Below are 16,623 nucleotides of genomic sequence, written 5' to 3' on the forward strand. Positions count from 1 at the left end.
AATAACTTCATTTTTTAAATTTTTTACAAGGAGAAAGTTTGTTTCAATCTTGAGTCCTTGATTTTCAATCACAGCTTTAGAAAGCTTGTAATTAATTTTAAGCTTTGAACCACTAGCAGTGATGAGTTTTTCAGAAGTTTTTTCAAAATATTTTGTAGGAATTAATCCTTCTAAAATATAGTTTGAATCAGCACCTGTATCAAAGAGCGCAAGAGTTTCAAGAACAAAATCATCAATAACGATTCTGATATTAATGTAAAATTTTTGTATTTTGACCTTGTTGATCAAACACATAAAGGTTTCTTCTAGATTACCAGAATCGACCTTCATAGAATCATTATCTTCAGGAAGTTCTTCTTTCTCAATATCAGATTCATCATCTAATTGGGAAAGAATAACTTGATGAATTTGTTGTTGATCTTTGATTTCCCTGATCTCTTTCTTGAGATTGTTAATCTCAATCTGGAGATCTTGAATAGTGGTAGGCTTAATGTTAGAATTCTTTTCTAATCTTTTGAAAATATTTGTAATATCAAATTTATTTGTGATAAAATACTCTTTAGGCTTAGGTCTATTTTCTAAAACCTCTTTGAATTTATTTAAAAATTCTTTTCTTTCTTGGGGATCAGAAATATAATTTATTGCTTCAAAAAGAAGATCTTGTTCTTTTGTCAAAATATTGACTTCTGGAATATCATCACTGTCAGAAGAGGAAACTTGATCATCGTTTTGTATTTGATTGACATTTTCCTCAGATTCTTTAACAAAATCTTCATCGGAGGATTCAATAAGGAGATTGTTAATTTGGTCTTCTATGGAAGGCTCAAGATTAAAACTGCTAATTTTCTTCTTTAGCCTACAGTATTTGCTGATATGGCCAGATTTTCCACAATTGTAACAGGTTACGTCTGTCATATATATATATATATATATATATATCATATTAACTCTAACATATGGTTGCATTTCTTTATCGTCTTCATGCATTAGTACGATGTGTTACAAGTTTCAAGTTTTGAAAGTTACTATATTGAATTAAAAGTGTTTAATAAAATTAAATGTTAAATTAGTTGATCAATGGAAAATAATAATTAGTAATTAGCTTTTATAATTTTAAATAATTTTTTTTTCAATTAACAATGTTTTAGGCATTTAACATGATATAGAAAGAGATATAATATTTCTAAAATTATATGGGTAAAAGAGAAATAAAAAAAAAGTTCAAATATTTACTGAAAATTAAATAAAAGAGGAATAAAAATTAAGAATGAAAGAGATATGATATTTCTAAAAATAAACGGGCACAGAAGAGAAATTTTTAAAAAATGAGAATAAAAGCGATAAAAATTTTCAAAGAATAAAAGCGATAAAAATTTTCAACTAGTTACTAAAAATTATCTTTATTAATTAGTAACTACTTTATTAAAAAATTAATGTTTTTAAATGAAATTTTTAACTTGTAAAAATAAGTTTTTAATTAAAAACCGTACCAAATATATTTTTAATAATTTCTCCTCCATTATTTACTTATGAAACTATGGTACTATACAAAATCCATTAAAAGCAAAAAAAAAAAGTTTTGAAGAAATAAATAAAATATAAAAGAGATAAAGAAAATGCTATAAATATCATAATATTTTCTTTTTGCGGTGGCATAAAAAAGTTACACATATGACCACATAATAATTTCATATTCATCGCCTCATGCATGACCCCCATCTCTTGCCTGACCACCATCTGCACATCGTGGGTTCCTTGTGATTGAGACTGATTTCTGAATTGTGATCAAGACACTGACAATTATACAAGTTTGAAAATTTGAGTTTTTTATACCAGAATAATTCAATTTTAAAAAATATATATATACTTGATAAAATATTTTTAAAATTAATTATTAAAATAAATGAATTCATTAATGTTAAAATAGTATTAAATAAAAAAAATATTCTCAAGTTTATAAAAAATTATACATTCAGTTCTTTCTATTTTTAAGTAAATTTAAATTTATAAGAAAAAAAAACATTTTTCGCTAGAACTTGAAGACGTTTTTCAAAAGCTACCCCGTGTAATGCAATCCACTGCTCTTTCCATTGTCGTTATTGTATTTGTTCATACACTAGAAAGTGGCTTTTAGGGTGAGGACGTTGCTCTGCCTGTAATTTAAGCCACATCATATTGTAGCAGAGAAAAGTTTGGTGGCAAGAGTTTGATGTCATTGTGAGGGTTGGCGTAGTCCCATCAATTCATTTGCATGCTAAGAAACATCCATCATCTTGATCACAAATAAAAAAAATTATTTTTATGGAAATAAAATTATATTTTATTAGTAAATATTAAATTAATAAAAAAAGTATTTAAAAATCATTAAAATAAATAAATTATAAATAAACTAATTAGTCAATTCTAAAGTACGAAATTATTAATCAAATTAAACTCAAATATTAAATCTGACTTGTTTAAATAAATAAATTAAATTTGCACGTTTATTCAGCTTAATTCATTGATACTCTTAGTTGCACTATTTTAATATAAACAACATGAAAAATAAACTATTTTTAATTTATTTTAATATATTTTAGTCTTAAATTTAAAACATAAGTCATTTTTTAAAAATTTATTCAATAATAAGTGATGATCAAGTTGAGACATGGGCTACATGCCAAAATGCGAAATAGTAAGCCAACAAATATTATCATTCTAAATTGGGTGGTAAACATGAAAGATATTTCATGCCAATTTAGATTTATTATTTGAATTATTAAAAATTAATATTATATGCAATACTATAAATATATAAAACTGATTTTATCCTTATTTCTCACTTAAATATCCCGACACAAAAAACTTAGCATGACAGAGGATTAACACTAGAGGAGTGTTTGAGGCGAAGGCCATGGAAGAGTTCTTTAACCCATCAGGGACTTCTCTTTTGGTACCATCAGTTCAAGAATTGGTTAAAGAGAGGATATCTGAGGTTCCACAAAGATACGTTCAGCCTCAACATGAAGACATGGTGGTCATATCTAAAGAAGTTAATAGTGGCCTTCAGATTCCAGTTATTGACATGCAAAACTTGCTTTCTTTAGAATCTGGAAGTTCAGAATTGGATAAGCTTCACTTCGCTTGCAAAGAATGGGGATTCTTCCAGGTCTCTTATATTTTTCCTTCAATTCCTTTACAACACATGGGTCTGTTGATTTGAATTTTAATATCATTTTGTAGCTAATAAACCATGGACTAAGCTTCTCCTTGCTGGAGAAAGTAAAGTTAGAGATGCAGGATTTCTTCAACCTTCCAATGTCAGAGAAGAGAAAGTTATGGCAATCTCCACAGCATATGGAGGGGTTTGGACAAGCATTTGTTATCAGTGCAGACCAAAAGCTTGATTGGGGTGACCTGTTCTACATGACAACCCTTCCAACACACTCAAGAATGCCCCACTTATTTCCACAGCTCCCTCTTCCTTTCAGGTTTTGTTCTTATATGGTCACATATATGTGTTTATATCTATGAGAAATATTAGTAAAACACAGCACACTTTATTATTAATTAAAACTCGTTAGAAATTATAATATTATATAAGTCTCACTTGTAATTTAACTAATCTCACTTATATTTTTTAATAAATTTTAACTGATAATTAAAGTACATTAAACAGTGAATTGAAAATTGAATTCTCACCACTACTCTTGTACCTGCATGCCCATATCTCGAAGAGCTTCATGCTTATTGATTCTTCTTTGTCACGCAGAGACACACTAGAGATTTACTTATGGAACATGAAAAATATAGCTATGGTTATTATTGCCCATATAAGAAAAGCATTGAGAATTGAAGAAATGGAAATAATGGAGTTGTTTGAAGATGGGTTACAGATGATGAGGATGAACTATTACCCTCCATGTCCACAACCCGACAAAGTTATTGGCCTCACAAATCATTCAGATCCGGTTGGACTCACTATTCTCTTACAAGTCAATGATGTAGAAGGGTTACAGATAAGGAAAGATGAGGCATGGGTTCCAATTATGCCCATGCCTAATGCCTTTGTTGTTAACGTTGGGGACATCTTGGAGGTAAAATATCCATTCCTATCAATTTTATAATATCAACTGGTTTAAGAAGGTTGGTGTTAGTTTTTTAAGTTTATTTTTTAAAGGCATAAGCAAAGCACATAGGACACCACTCCTTATATATTAGCCACCTTTTTTCAGTATTAGACAATGTTGGACCTTTTTTTTTACTTTATACTCTTAACTCAACAATTTTAGTTATTGAAGTCTTTAGAGTAAATACATATAAAAGGAAAAATAAGAAAATAAAGTTAATTATTCTCTTTCATAAATTAAAATCACATATAATTCTTCTACTTCTTAAAAAGACTTTTTATTTAATTTTAAAAAAATTAAAGTGCACAAGTTAGTTTTAATTTATAAAAAAAAATTATTTCATATATTTCTTTGGATACTGAATTTTAGATCCTCTTGGGTTCTTTTAAGTATGTTATGATTAAAATGGACGTCGTAAAGCAGATTGTTAAACAAGAATAATGAACAATGATAATGTAGAATTGAATCAAAACGTAAATTTTTTTACAGAAACGTGTTTAAATAAGAACTAAATTGCAAGGGTAGAAAGCAAAGCAAAACAAACTAAAAGTGAATACAGGAATGTAAATAATGCAAGAAAAATAAACGTATGACTCATTGCAACAACGAACAACGACCACTGTAAGTCTCCTCATAACAGGTGCCTGACGTGGTGCAGGGTTTCAGCGTGCAAAAAATTTGGGTGTAGTGTCTAGGTGCAAAAAGTCGTTCCCTGAAAAGTGAGGCTTTCACGTATTTATAGGCAAGTGAAACTGTAACACCTTAATTTAATTTTCTAAATAAATAAATTTCACAAAATTAGGAATAATAAAATTTTTCATTTAGATGGTTTCCAAAGCACAGTTCAATAAAATATTTCAAAATAGGGATGAATTACAAATTTGTATCAATAATTGTTATAGGACTTAATTAATACATCAAATTTTTAAAATAAATTTCTAAACCCTAGCAGTTTCATCCATCTTTCATTGGACCCGGTGATGATCGTCTTGGTCACCTAAAAAATAAATGTAAGGGTAAATACTCTATATTATCACATACACATCAAAAAGCATAAAGTCTCACTTTACCTATTTCACACATTTTTTAATATATTTTAAATCATACATTAACAAGTACAAAGACATTTCATTCTCAGTCACAAACAGGTGCGCTCACTGCACTATCAACAACCCACACATTCACACACGTGCACTCACTGCACATAGTCACGCTCACTGTTGTATTGTGATAACAGTTTCTCTTATGCCCTCAACCTCAGGGGCTTACTCAGTTTACACCATGGATGATCATCGGATAGCTCCCGCTTCACGGATACAACGTATGCGGTATTGAGCCCTCAGGCAAAGGTGTTAGTCAGAGGCCGAGTCAGGAGGAGAGTGTGTGACTTATGGTGTACCCACACTCACTGTTGGTGTCATCACCACCCTCTCTTCCCCAAGGTATTTCTACTGCCTCATCTTTTACATTCCTAGTGTATCGCTGAACCATTCATGACATTCCAACATATTCAAGCACAACCACAATTACATTCAACATGCCATCACAAGCACTTTCCATCATCTTATATTGTACAACATCAATCAATAGTACATCTACACACATTTCACCCACATTCTCAATCACATTACACACAATCATCAGATTTTCACACGAATTCTACCACAATCAAACCACCTCATCACACCCAATATTCACTAACATGGAATACCTCATATCAAGTACAAAATATCTATCAACACACATGTTTCTACCTCCTTTTTCAATTATATTGCCACACATAGCAAAATAAACGAATATCTAGCAAAATGAGATAGGGTAGAGTCCCCTTACATCAAATCGAAGATCCACAAAGTTGATCAACAAGAAACGTGCTCCCCAAACGGATTTCATCCTAAATATAGAAAAATCCCATAAGAAACCAAGAGATCAAAGAAAAGGGGATGAAATCCAAAAACCCTATCTCACAAACTCACCTCTAAACGCCCCAAACTCATTTTTAACTTTCAATCTTACTCCCAAACGGCTTTGGAGGCAATTTAATTGGTAAGAATGACTTATGAATCGAGAGAAATGAGAGAGAACTCGAAGGGAGAAGTGGAAAAATGATTTTCCCAAACCCTAAACCTCTCAAATACCCGTCTAGTTGCGACATTCTCGCTTTAGCGAGGGGACCTCACTACAACGACACATTCTCTCACTACAGCAAAAATCTCAGAAGAAATTGCATTCTAGTTTTTGCAGAATCTTGCTACGGCGAGACTGCACCTTCCACTGTCGCCCCCTCGCTGCAACGAGAGAACTTTCGCTGCAGTGAGAAAGCAACAGTTTCACCCCTCTCTCCTCGTGCCTTCTCGCTACAGCGAGAATACCCTGCAGCACCCACACTTAGCTTTTTTATATATGTATATATATATATATATATATATATATATATATATATTCAATCAATTCTAGCCCAGTTACAGTCTACACACATTTCAACCACACTATATGGACCTATTCACATATTCATACATGTACGTTATTACACACATATACACATCACCATATACATAAATCAAACATACAAACACATAAAAATTCACATATACACTTATATTAATATATCAAAATATTATTACAAAAATTTGGGGTGTTACAGAAACCACCAGTGTTCTTCTTTTTTCATGAATACTTCTCAGTAACTGCCTTTAACTGCTGTCCATTATCCACGATTGGCTCTGATTGTGCTGTCAGTTGTAGTTTCTTTCATAACTGCTATTGTCCACAATTCTTCTTAGTGTTGTTGAACATTTGTCTGGTAGTAACTGTTGGTAACTGCTGGTAACTACTTCTGAGCCTTGTAATAACTTTTGAGTGACTCTTATGAACTTAGAATCTTTTCTTTTTGTTTTCTATTTTTTGAGCGATTCTGAAAGAAATCTAATAGGCTCATTTAGCATTATGAACTTAGAATAATTTCTCCCTAAATTTTTATTTTTTGACTTTTTGGGAATCTGAGAGCTCTTTTTGGTCTCGTGGACTTGGAATATTTCCTTTGTTCGTTCTTGTTTTTCGAGCAATTCTAGAGAAGATCTGGAGTTCAATTAAGTTTGTAAAATTAGAATATTTTCTGACCACTTCCTGTGTTTTGAGCAATTCTGTGTGTCAAAAACTTTAACACCCTTAAAAACTTCTCGAAAGACCTTCAGTCATGTGGACTTAGAATAATCTTCTTGTCAAACTTATTTTTTGACCAATTTTAGCTATTCTTAGTGTATGGACTATAAAATCTTAGAAACTCTTCAAAAAGGCCTTTTGTCTTGTGGACTTAAAATAATTTTCTACTACTATCATGTCTTTCAAACAATTTTGAGAAAACTCTGGGGTGTGACAAAAACATCTAAAATAATTCAAAATGTGACCTTTTCGACAGAAATTAAGGTTCTTCTAAAAAACCTTCCAACTGTTCTTGAGTTTGGACCTACTTTTCAATAAAAAATGAGGCTCCTTCTCTGACCTTCTAAAACTCCTCGAAATGTAGTTTTTTCAGTATGGAAAAAATTAATTTCTAAATACTCCTAAAACTCTTCGAAGAGTGGAATCTTCAAGAAGAATTTAGGACTTAAATAATTTTTCAAGTCTTTGATTTGTCAGTGTGGGAGTTTAGGACCCTTAGTTTGATAAGGTCTTTATAACTTAGAAAAATTTTCCTTTCTCTAAACAATTTTTTTTTCTCTTACAAATATTTGCATATAATTTTATCCAAAATGAACTTTAAGTCAAATAAATAATTATTATAAAAGATTTTAAGGAAATTCACTATAAATGAATTTTGATGTGGTTTATCGTTATGACATTTTATTGTTAGTTTTATTTGTATATGTTTTAAATGACAGATTATGACTAACGGGATATATCGGAGTATTGAACACCGAGCAACAGTGAACTCTGAAATGGAAAGACTTTCAATTGCAACATTTTACAGCCCAAGACAAGATGTTTTGATAGGTCCTTTGCCAAGCTTGATCACTAAACAAACACCAGCACAATTCAAAAGCATAGGAACAAAACAGTACTTTAAGGACTTCTTTGCTCGTAAACTTGAAGGGAAGTCTCACAGAGATGTCATGAGAATAAAGCATCAAAACTGAAGTAATTAGAATTAAGAAAATTAAAGATATTTGCACTAATTATAAGTGGTATATGTGCACAATAAAAAAGTTATGATAGCATCATAATGTCATCTAATGACCTAAATAAGTTCTTGTGGAAGTGTGCAGCACACGATTACTCTAAAATTACTTTAAGATTGTAGACTATACATGCGTTGTTATTTAGAACATGTTAAAAACTTGTTGTATTCCGTAATGAAAATTAATAAAATTAAGAGCCAACTAGCCTGTTCACATTTTCATTTTTATTACGTTTGTAGTTAGTAATCCCAAATTAATGCTCCAATACTACCTAATTAGTTATTTCAAGTAAAATGATTCCAAAGATGAGACCATTATTTGCTCAAGTTAATTTTCTTAATTTGGTGATCTGTTCTCACCTCGAGAATCTAATATTTAAAAATGGGTGTGCGGAGAAAAAGAAAACTTTTAAGATCGATTCGAGGATTGTGAGAAATCTTGGAGGTTCTAGTGTGGTTTTATCTGAGTTATTTTTAGCCTAGGAAAAAAGTTTGTATAATTTATGAATATTGAGTGTGACTCTAAGGTTGGTATATATTCACTTAGTGGAGAATAGATGTGAGGCTTCTCACCATTGTTCAGCTCTTGTTACCCTATCCATCACATGAAGAATCGTAATTGGAGTGTCATAATTTCTCAAACACAGACAGAAACAAATCATGTAGCTAACTAATTAGTGATATTTTAATTAGTTGTAAAGATGTATATAGTTTAGGGATTGTTTCGTTTTAAAAACTATTTTTTAGAAATTAATATTGTTTTTACTTTTTTATATAAATCATAACAAAAAAAACAAAATAAATTTTATAATTAAAAATGTGAAAATATAATTTTCTCTTTACCAAATATTTACGAAAGAGAAATGGAAAAAATGTATCAGACTAAATATACCTTTTTATATCAAAATTCCATTCCTTTTATTAAGATTTAAAACCTTTGTAATGAAAGTATGGAAGCTAATTATTTATAATACAATGCATGCTAGAATAATGGAATCATTTTTTATTTTTCATTAATTATTTTTACCTTTTTTACTTTTAAATTTTCTTTAAACTCAAATAAAAATAGGTGTTTTCTCTTTTTATATATATATATATATATATATGATATTTTAAAATAATATATTTTATAGTACTTTTAAAAAAATTAAAAAATAAAATTCAAATATTGTTAATAGCGATGTTTTGTGTAAGTGCACAAATTTAGAAATGGAACAACAACAAAAATTAAAAGTCCCAAAATTTCGTCAACAATGAATTTTTAAAAATATACAAAAATTTTAAATAATTAAAATTCATCAAAACTTTAAAAAAATAATAAAATATTTAGTCAAAACTTGCCATTAATTTTTATATTTTTATAATTTTTTTAAAATACTATGTTTTAGTAGTTTTTATATATATATATATATATATATATGAGAAAAATATTTTTACACTAAGTTTATAATTTATTACTTTATTAGTCATTAAATTTAAGTTAAATGAAAAGTTTAAATTAGATATAAGAATTTTTAGACTACCGATTAAAAGATTATATCAAAGATACTCCTCATTTGAAAGAAAAGTAATGTATTTTTATGTTGACCAGTTATAAGAAGTTAGTGACATATATGAATTCTAAATTAAATATTTTTTTATAGAAATTAAAAATATATTTAACTCTTGCAAAATATTTCTGCATAATTTATATTATTAATTTAAAAGGTTAATTCTTTTAACAAAAAAAAATTGTAGGTTTTAATGGAACTCAACCGTACCGGTGGCTATGGTAAATTTTCATTTTTCATTGACATTAACCCTAAGCCATAAAAATTTCAGCAAAAATAATTCTAGAGATCTATGGTTGGGTCCTTGAAGCCTGTTGCTGCTCATGTCGCTCCCCATGCCGACCATTGGCGTCGTGAATGACCACGCCTTTGCCATTGGGTTCTTCCTTGCAGTTTGCCACCATTACATCCTCATGAGGAGCGACCACAGCTTGTTGTACATGTGAACCTCATGCTATCGTTGCCAAAATACTTTGCCATCTTGATGAGGTTGAAGATTAGGTCGTCATCGGCAATATTGCGAGATGTGCTGCTGCGCGTCATGAAGGTGACAGCAAGGGGGGGACGGTGCCTGTGGATTTGGTGCACAGTATTGCAAACAGATCAGTGGATGTTGAAATACATTTGGGGTAACAAATGACTCAAAAGAAGTAAGCGAGTGAAATGTACCAAAAATAAGGACGAGTTTATTCCCAGAAGCATGTGGTGATTTCATATTTACTCCCAAAGTGATCTATCTAAGATCTGACTATGAATTTTATTCATTGGTCCTTTTTCCTATGTATTTTCGATATCATTTTCCTATCTATTGGAAGGAAATCAATTCTACAGTCGTTTTATACATGGACTACTTAATAACCAAGGTTAGTATCATGAAAACTTACTACAGATGCATGACATCACTGCCCCCTCGTACGTACGAGCACAAGAGAACACACCATGAATCTAATCACCGGATTAGGAACACACGTACAAACATGAACGTTGCTAACTGAATGGAATATATTTAGAAGTAAAGAGGAAAAAAAATACACCAAAGTTCATAGATAAAGATGAGTGAAATAAGAAAATACAAGGTTGAAGAACAATTATTATATACGTACGTACTTACATACACATATATATATATATATAAAATAATTGGACAAGTTAATTGAATCTATATTATTTTGACACGTATCATTTGCTTAATCAAATATTAAACATACAGAAGACTTTGGGAATAATGTAACATGTTTTGGTGAGGTACAGCAGTAAAGTGGAGTTTATGGGCAAAAGAAAGGAAATCATCCATACATCAATTATAGTATATTGGAAAAGCTATTTGAATCGATATTATATTAGACAAGTTTCATTTGTTTAATCAATAGTAAATGTCAATACATAAGACATTGGGAATAATGTAATAAATCGTCACTTATATGTTTGGTCTTGGTGTGAGCGAAAGATGGATAGACTTGGACTATTTTGAATTTGATTGTTATATTGAATAGAATAACAGAGAGCAAAGACCTCAGCGTCTTAGCCAAAGGCCATGGAAGAGATCGCAAAGCCACTTGGGACTTCTCTCTTGGTGCCTTCAGTTCAAGAATTGGCTAAAGAAAATATATCGAAGGTTCCACAAAGATACATTCAGCCTCAATATGAAAACATGGTGGCCATCTCTGAAGAAGTTAATAGTAGCCTTCAGATTCCAGTAATTGACATGCAGAGCTTGCTTTCTATAGAAACTGCTAGTTCTGAATTGACCAAACTTCACCTTGCTTGCCAAGAATGGGGATTCTTCCAGGTTTATTTTGATTCTTTTTCCTTTTTTTATGGTTCAACTTCTTAAAGCTTGAATAACATATGGATCAGTTGTTTTCTTGACTTTAGAGCAAGCGAAATATAAATCACTCAAAAGGGAAAAGGGATTTAGAAACTTTATACATGGCAAAATCACTTCAGCACTGTAAATATATGCTTAATTGGAATTATCAACTGACTTAGGATCCGTTTTAAAAATTTTATTGACAACTTGTGAAAATAATTTATGATTTTTAGAAATATTTTATCTTATTTTAATAAGTTTTTTTTTTTATATTTTATCAAAATAAATTGTTTTTAATCTTATTCTAGTAATTTTTATGACTAAATTTACAGCATGTCATAATTTTTTTAAAACAAATATGAATTAAGTTATGCATCTAATCACATCTTTATTTGTATATTCATCTTGTAGCTAGTAGATCATGGAATTAGCTCTTTTTTGCTGGACAAAGTGAAATTGGAGATTGAGGATTTCTTCAACCTCCCAATGTCTGAGAAGAGAAAGTTCGCATTTTGATTCTTTATTCCACTTTGTATCCTTCAATTTCTCAAAGCTTAATATCAAAGGAGAAAAGGGGTAAAAGGACTTAGAAATTTTAGTTATACATGAGAAAATCACTTGAGCGTGGTAAATATATGTTTAATTTGAATTATCAATGGATTTAGAGCTCGAACGAAAGAGTTATGAAAATTCACAATCCCTAAAATTTCCTTTTACTTTATTTTAATAAGTTTTTCCGTATAACTTATCAAAATAAGTTATTTTCAGGTTATATTAATAAATTGTACATTCTTCTTGTAGCTAGTAAATCACGGAGTTAGCTGTTCTTTGTTGGACAACGTAAAGTTGGAGATTGAGGATTTTTTCAACCTTCCAATGTCAGAGAAGAGAAAGTTTTGGCAGAGTCCACAGCATATGGAGGGGTTTGGACAAGTATTTGTTGTGAATGAAGACCAAAAACTTGATTGGGGTGATGTGTTCTATATGACCACATTTCCAAAACAATTGAGAATGCCCCACTTATTTTCACAGCTCCCTCTTCCTCTCAGGTTTTCATTCTTTCTGTGTGTCTGTGTTTACATCTTAACATTTCAAAAAGCTTGCAAGCATAGTCACTGCTCTTTGTCCTTGCAGAGACACCTTAGAACTTTACTCACAAGAACTGAAAAACTTATCCTTGGTTATTGTTGCCCAAATGGCAAAGGCTCTAAAGATGAAAGAAATGGAAATGTTAAAGTTATTTGAAGATGGGAGACAGTCAATGAGGATGAACTATTACCCACCATGTCCACAGCCAGAGAAGGTTATTGGCATCACTCCTCATTCAGATGGAGTTGGTCTCACTATCCTTCTGCAAGTCAACGAAGTAGAAGGACTCCAAATAAAGAAAGATGGCATGTGGGTTCCTATTAAGCCCCTGCCTAATGCTTTCATTGTAAACGTTGGTGAGATACTTGAGGTAAATATATGACCATTCATCATAGGCATTTCTATGATACCAATTTGTTTAACAATAACTCTCTTGAAACTCGACTTGCATTATTATAGTTATGTTGTGGTGCTTATCAGTGATTGCTGCATAGTTTGCTTCAATTTAGTTATCAATAATCATTAAATGTGAGAGTTTAACACTTGGTTACATAATTGAATAGATCACTATATCATGTTATACGATTGTTAGTAAATTCAAAGGCTAAGAGCAAAAGTATTCGTTATATGACAGATTATAACCAATGGGATATACCGAAGTGTGGAGCACAGAGCAACAGTGAACTCTGAAAAAGAAAGGCTTTCAATTGCAACATTCCACAGCACCAAACTAGATGTTGTGGTGGGTCCTTTGGCTAGCTTAATCACTGAAGAAACACCAGCACGGTTCAAAAGAATCAGAACTGAGGAATACTTTAAGGGTTTATTTGCTCAAAAACTTGAAGGAAAGTCTTACTTAAATACCTTGAGAGTTGAGCATCACAATTGAAGTTGATAAAAATTTGAATGCGTACATCCATATGAAAATAAACCGAGCTAGACTTGTCACATTATCTATTTTTTTTTTGTTGATTATGTTTGTGCACAATCAATCCTGTGTTGTTGTTATAGCAAGATGATATGTGCAAAATTGTAACCATGAAAATATTCTTCCTTTTTTTTCTTAAATTGGCTTGCTTATGTATTCTAATTAGTTTAGAGTAATGTTACCAATTTATTTTCTAACACACTTTTTGTTATTAATTAAAATTTATTAAAATCTGTAAAAGTTACAACATTTTTATTCTTTTTCTCTTAAATTAATATTTTTCTCTTATACTATTAGGAGTAGTTATACTGTTATTCTGTTATTGCCTTAGATTCTAGTTAGTTAGAAATTAATACACATGTAATTCTTTTTTATTTTTGTTTGTCTTGCATTTTATTTCATTTTTAGCTGTATAAAAGCCTTTGTAGAGTATTCTTTCGGTAAGCTTGGTAATTCATTCACTCTTTTGATAAACATGAATTGTTCAAATCTCTCTGCAAGCTTCTCTCCTATGATGGTATCAAAGCAATAAGCTCTGGTCCATCGCAGCTTTCGCAGAACGATACTTCTTCTTCTTCATCTCTCTATTCATCAATTCTTTTCTTATCACAATGGCGAATCAATATCAAGATTATCTTTCGAATCCTTCCAATCCATATTATCTTCATACCAGTGAAAATCCAGCATTGGTTCTTGCTGATCCTCAATTAGATGAGAAAAATTATCATGCATGGAGTAGATCTATACGAATGGCTTTGTTATCAAAGAATAAACTCGGGTTTATTGATGGAAGCTTATCTTCACCAGCAAAAACCGATCCAATGTATTCGGTTTGGGAGCGATGCAATACAATGGTCGTTGCATGGCTTCAAAGATCGATGACTCATACAATTGCTCAATCAACTATGTGGATGGATAAAGCTGATGAAATTTGGAAAGACTTAAAGGATCGATTCTCTCGTGGAGACAAATTTTGAATTGCTGACTTACAAGAAGAACTATATAGTTGCAAACAAGGTGAATACTCTGTGTTTGAATACTATACGAAATTGAAGATAATTTGGGAGGAATTAGAAACTTTCAAACCTGCTCCAGTATGTTCATGTTCGATTCCATGTACCTGTGGAGTTCTATCCAATATCAAGAAAGAAAGAGATAATGCTTATGTGATTAGATTTCTCAGAGGATTAAATGAACAATTCTCACAAGTTAGGTCACAGTTGATGTTAATGGAAAATATGCCTTCGATAACAAAGGTATTTTCATTAGTTGCTCAGCAGGAGAGAGAGTTTGGTGCACCTCTTTTGACTGAGAAGAATAGCGAAATTGATGCCTTTAACACAACTGTAAATAATGAAAATCGACAGAGACAAAATAATTCTCATAAAGGTGGAGGAGGAAGAGGATTTGGAAGAGGTTCTGGTGGAAGATTTGGAAGGAATGGTGGTAGATCAAATAAGTTGTGTACCTTTTGTAATAGAACAAATCACACTGTGGAATCGTGTTTCTATAAACATGGATTTCCACCAGGATATAAGTTCAAGAACAATCCTCCCTTCACTGGAAATTCTGCTGCAAATTTGGTTAGACTAGATTCAAGTGCATTTCAAGAAGGTGCAAACTCTGAGGTAGAAAAACCAAAGTATGATAACACTGGATTCTCATTCACAGGAGAACAATATGAAGACCTCATATCCCTGCTACAACAATCCAAATCTGTAACTGCACATTTTGCTAATCGTGTGCAAAGATCTCAAGTAAATACCTATTGTTCAAGTATGTCCTATACCTACTGAATTTTGGATATAGGAGCAACAGATCATATATGTCCTACTAAATTTTTATTCATGTCTTTAAAACAAATTACTCCTATTTCCGTTAAACTACCAAATAATAACTCTCTGCAAGCCAATTTTTCTGGTCGTGTAAAATTAGATAACATCAGTTTACAAGATGTTCTATACATGCCTGAATATAAAGTACATTTAATTTATATCTCCAAGTTAACCATTTCTCTTGATTGTGTTGTCTTGTTTGATCATTCTATATGTCATATTATTCAGAAGAGGATTGGTACAGCTAATAAAAGGAATGGTCTCTATTATCTGAAGCCTCCAAGGGACATGATTTCACTGGATTGTTCACCTAATGCCCTGATATGGTATCATAGACTTGGTCATGTTTCAAATAAAGTTATGCAACAAATAATATCTCAATATGATTACATTTTAAATGGTAATTTTCATGATTGTGATATCTGTCACCTTGCTAGACAACGCAAGCTACCCTACTCAACTAGTTTAACTCAAACAACCAAATTTTTTTATCTCATTCACGTAGACATTTGGGGTCCTTTGCAAACTCCTTCTATACAAGGTTACAAATTTTTTTTAACATTAGTTGATGACTATACTAGGTATACTTGGATCCATTTAATGAAATAGAAAAGTGAAACGAGGTATTTACTGTAAACTTTTATCATAACTATGAAAAATCAATTTGATACCAAGTTAAGGAGAATTCGAACTGACAATGGAAAAGAGTTTTTAATGAATGATTATTTCTTAAGATATGAGACTACTTGTGTTGAAACACCCAACAAAATGGGGTGGTAGAACGAAAACACTAACATATATTAAATGTTGGTAGAGCTCTTATTTTTCAAGCAAATTTACCACACAAATTCTGGTCATTTGCTTTCAAACATGTTGTTCATATAATAAACAGGCTACCAACACCCCTTTTGGCTCAAAAATTCCCTTTTGAAATGTTATATAAGACTAAACCAGATCTTTTCAATTTCAAAATTTTTGGTTGTTAGGCTTATGCAAGAAGTTTGGTCTCTGGGAGGACAAAGCTGGATCCCAGGTCAACAAAATGCGTTTATCTTGGTCATAAAGAGAGGACAAAAGGTTATTTGTTATATGACTTACACACCAGAAACACTATGATTTCTAGAA

The 16,623-nt window shown here is 31.1% G+C and overlaps 2 protein-coding genes across 4 annotated transcripts; both read left to right on the forward strand.

Annotated features, from left to right (window-relative positions):
* The first annotated feature begins 2,813 nt into the window (after positions 1–2,813).
* Positions 2,814–8,504, forward strand: LOC113854655 (protein SRG1-like). Of its 3 annotated transcripts, none has more exons than XR_003502787.1 (5): positions 2,825–3,148; positions 3,223–3,470; positions 3,752–4,076; positions 5,371–5,551; positions 7,991–8,504. XR_003502787.1 is itself a non-coding variant. In XM_027485795.1 (5 exons), the coding sequence occupies exons 1-5, from the start codon at positions 2,894–2,896 to the stop codon at positions 8,243–8,245; spliced, it is 1,002 nt and encodes a 333-aa protein (XP_027341596.1). In that variant the 5' UTR covers positions 2,857–2,893; the 3' UTR covers positions 8,246–8,299. The 3 variants fall into 3 exon arrangements, 2 of the variants coding, with proteins under 2 accessions (XP_027341595.1, XP_027341596.1); XM_027485795.1 differs by lacking the exon at positions 5,371–5,551 and having other exon boundaries at positions 2,857–3,148; positions 3,752–3,872; positions 3,954–4,076; positions 7,991–8,299; XM_027485794.1 differs by lacking the exon at positions 5,371–5,551 and having other exon boundaries at positions 2,814–3,148; positions 7,991–8,499.
* Positions 8,505–11,134: 2,630 nt separating this feature from the next.
* Positions 11,135–13,624, forward strand: LOC113854658 (protein SRG1-like). The gene is made up of 5 exons (XM_027485799.1): positions 11,135–11,248; positions 11,338–11,625; positions 12,448–12,695; positions 12,781–13,105; positions 13,370–13,624. The coding sequence occupies exons 2-5, from the start codon at positions 11,371–11,373 to the stop codon at positions 13,622–13,624; spliced, it is 1,083 nt and encodes a 360-aa protein (XP_027341600.1). The 5' UTR covers positions 11,135–11,248; positions 11,338–11,370.
* The last annotated feature ends 2,999 nt before the right edge of the window (positions 13,625–16,623 follow it).

The sequence above is a fragment of the Abrus precatorius genome, unplaced genomic scaffold (genome assembly GCF_003935025.1).
Source record: "Abrus precatorius isolate BTA unplaced genomic scaffold, Abrus_2018 Scaffold11, whole genome shotgun sequence".
Taxonomy (NCBI): domain Eukaryota; kingdom Viridiplantae; phylum Streptophyta; class Magnoliopsida; order Fabales; family Fabaceae; genus Abrus; species Abrus precatorius.

Excerpts from the sequence above, each read along its gene's own strand:
- LOC113854655 (XM_027485794.1), top strand. The coding sequence starts at position 2,894 with ATGGAAGAGTTCTTTAACCCATCAGGGACTTCTCTTTTGGTACCATCA. Across the intron at positions 3,471-3,751 it reads CAGCTCCCTCTTCCTTTCAG|AGACACACTAGAGATTTACT; the intron begins GTTTTGTTCTTA and ends TTTGTCACGCAG. Across the intron at positions 4,077-7,990 it reads ACGTTGGGGACATCTTGGAG|ATTATGACTAACGGGATATA; the intron begins GTAAAATATCCA and ends TTTAAATGACAG.
- LOC113854658 (XM_027485799.1), top strand. The coding sequence starts at position 11,371 with ATGGAAGAGATCGCAAAGCCACTTGGGACTTCTCTCTTGGTGCCTTCA. Across the intron at positions 11,626-12,447 it reads AAGAATGGGGATTCTTCCAG|CTAGTAAATCACGGAGTTAG; the intron begins GTTTATTTTGAT and ends TTCTTCTTGTAG. Across the intron at positions 12,696-12,780 it reads CAGCTCCCTCTTCCTCTCAG|AGACACCTTAGAACTTTACT; the intron begins GTTTTCATTCTT and ends TTGTCCTTGCAG.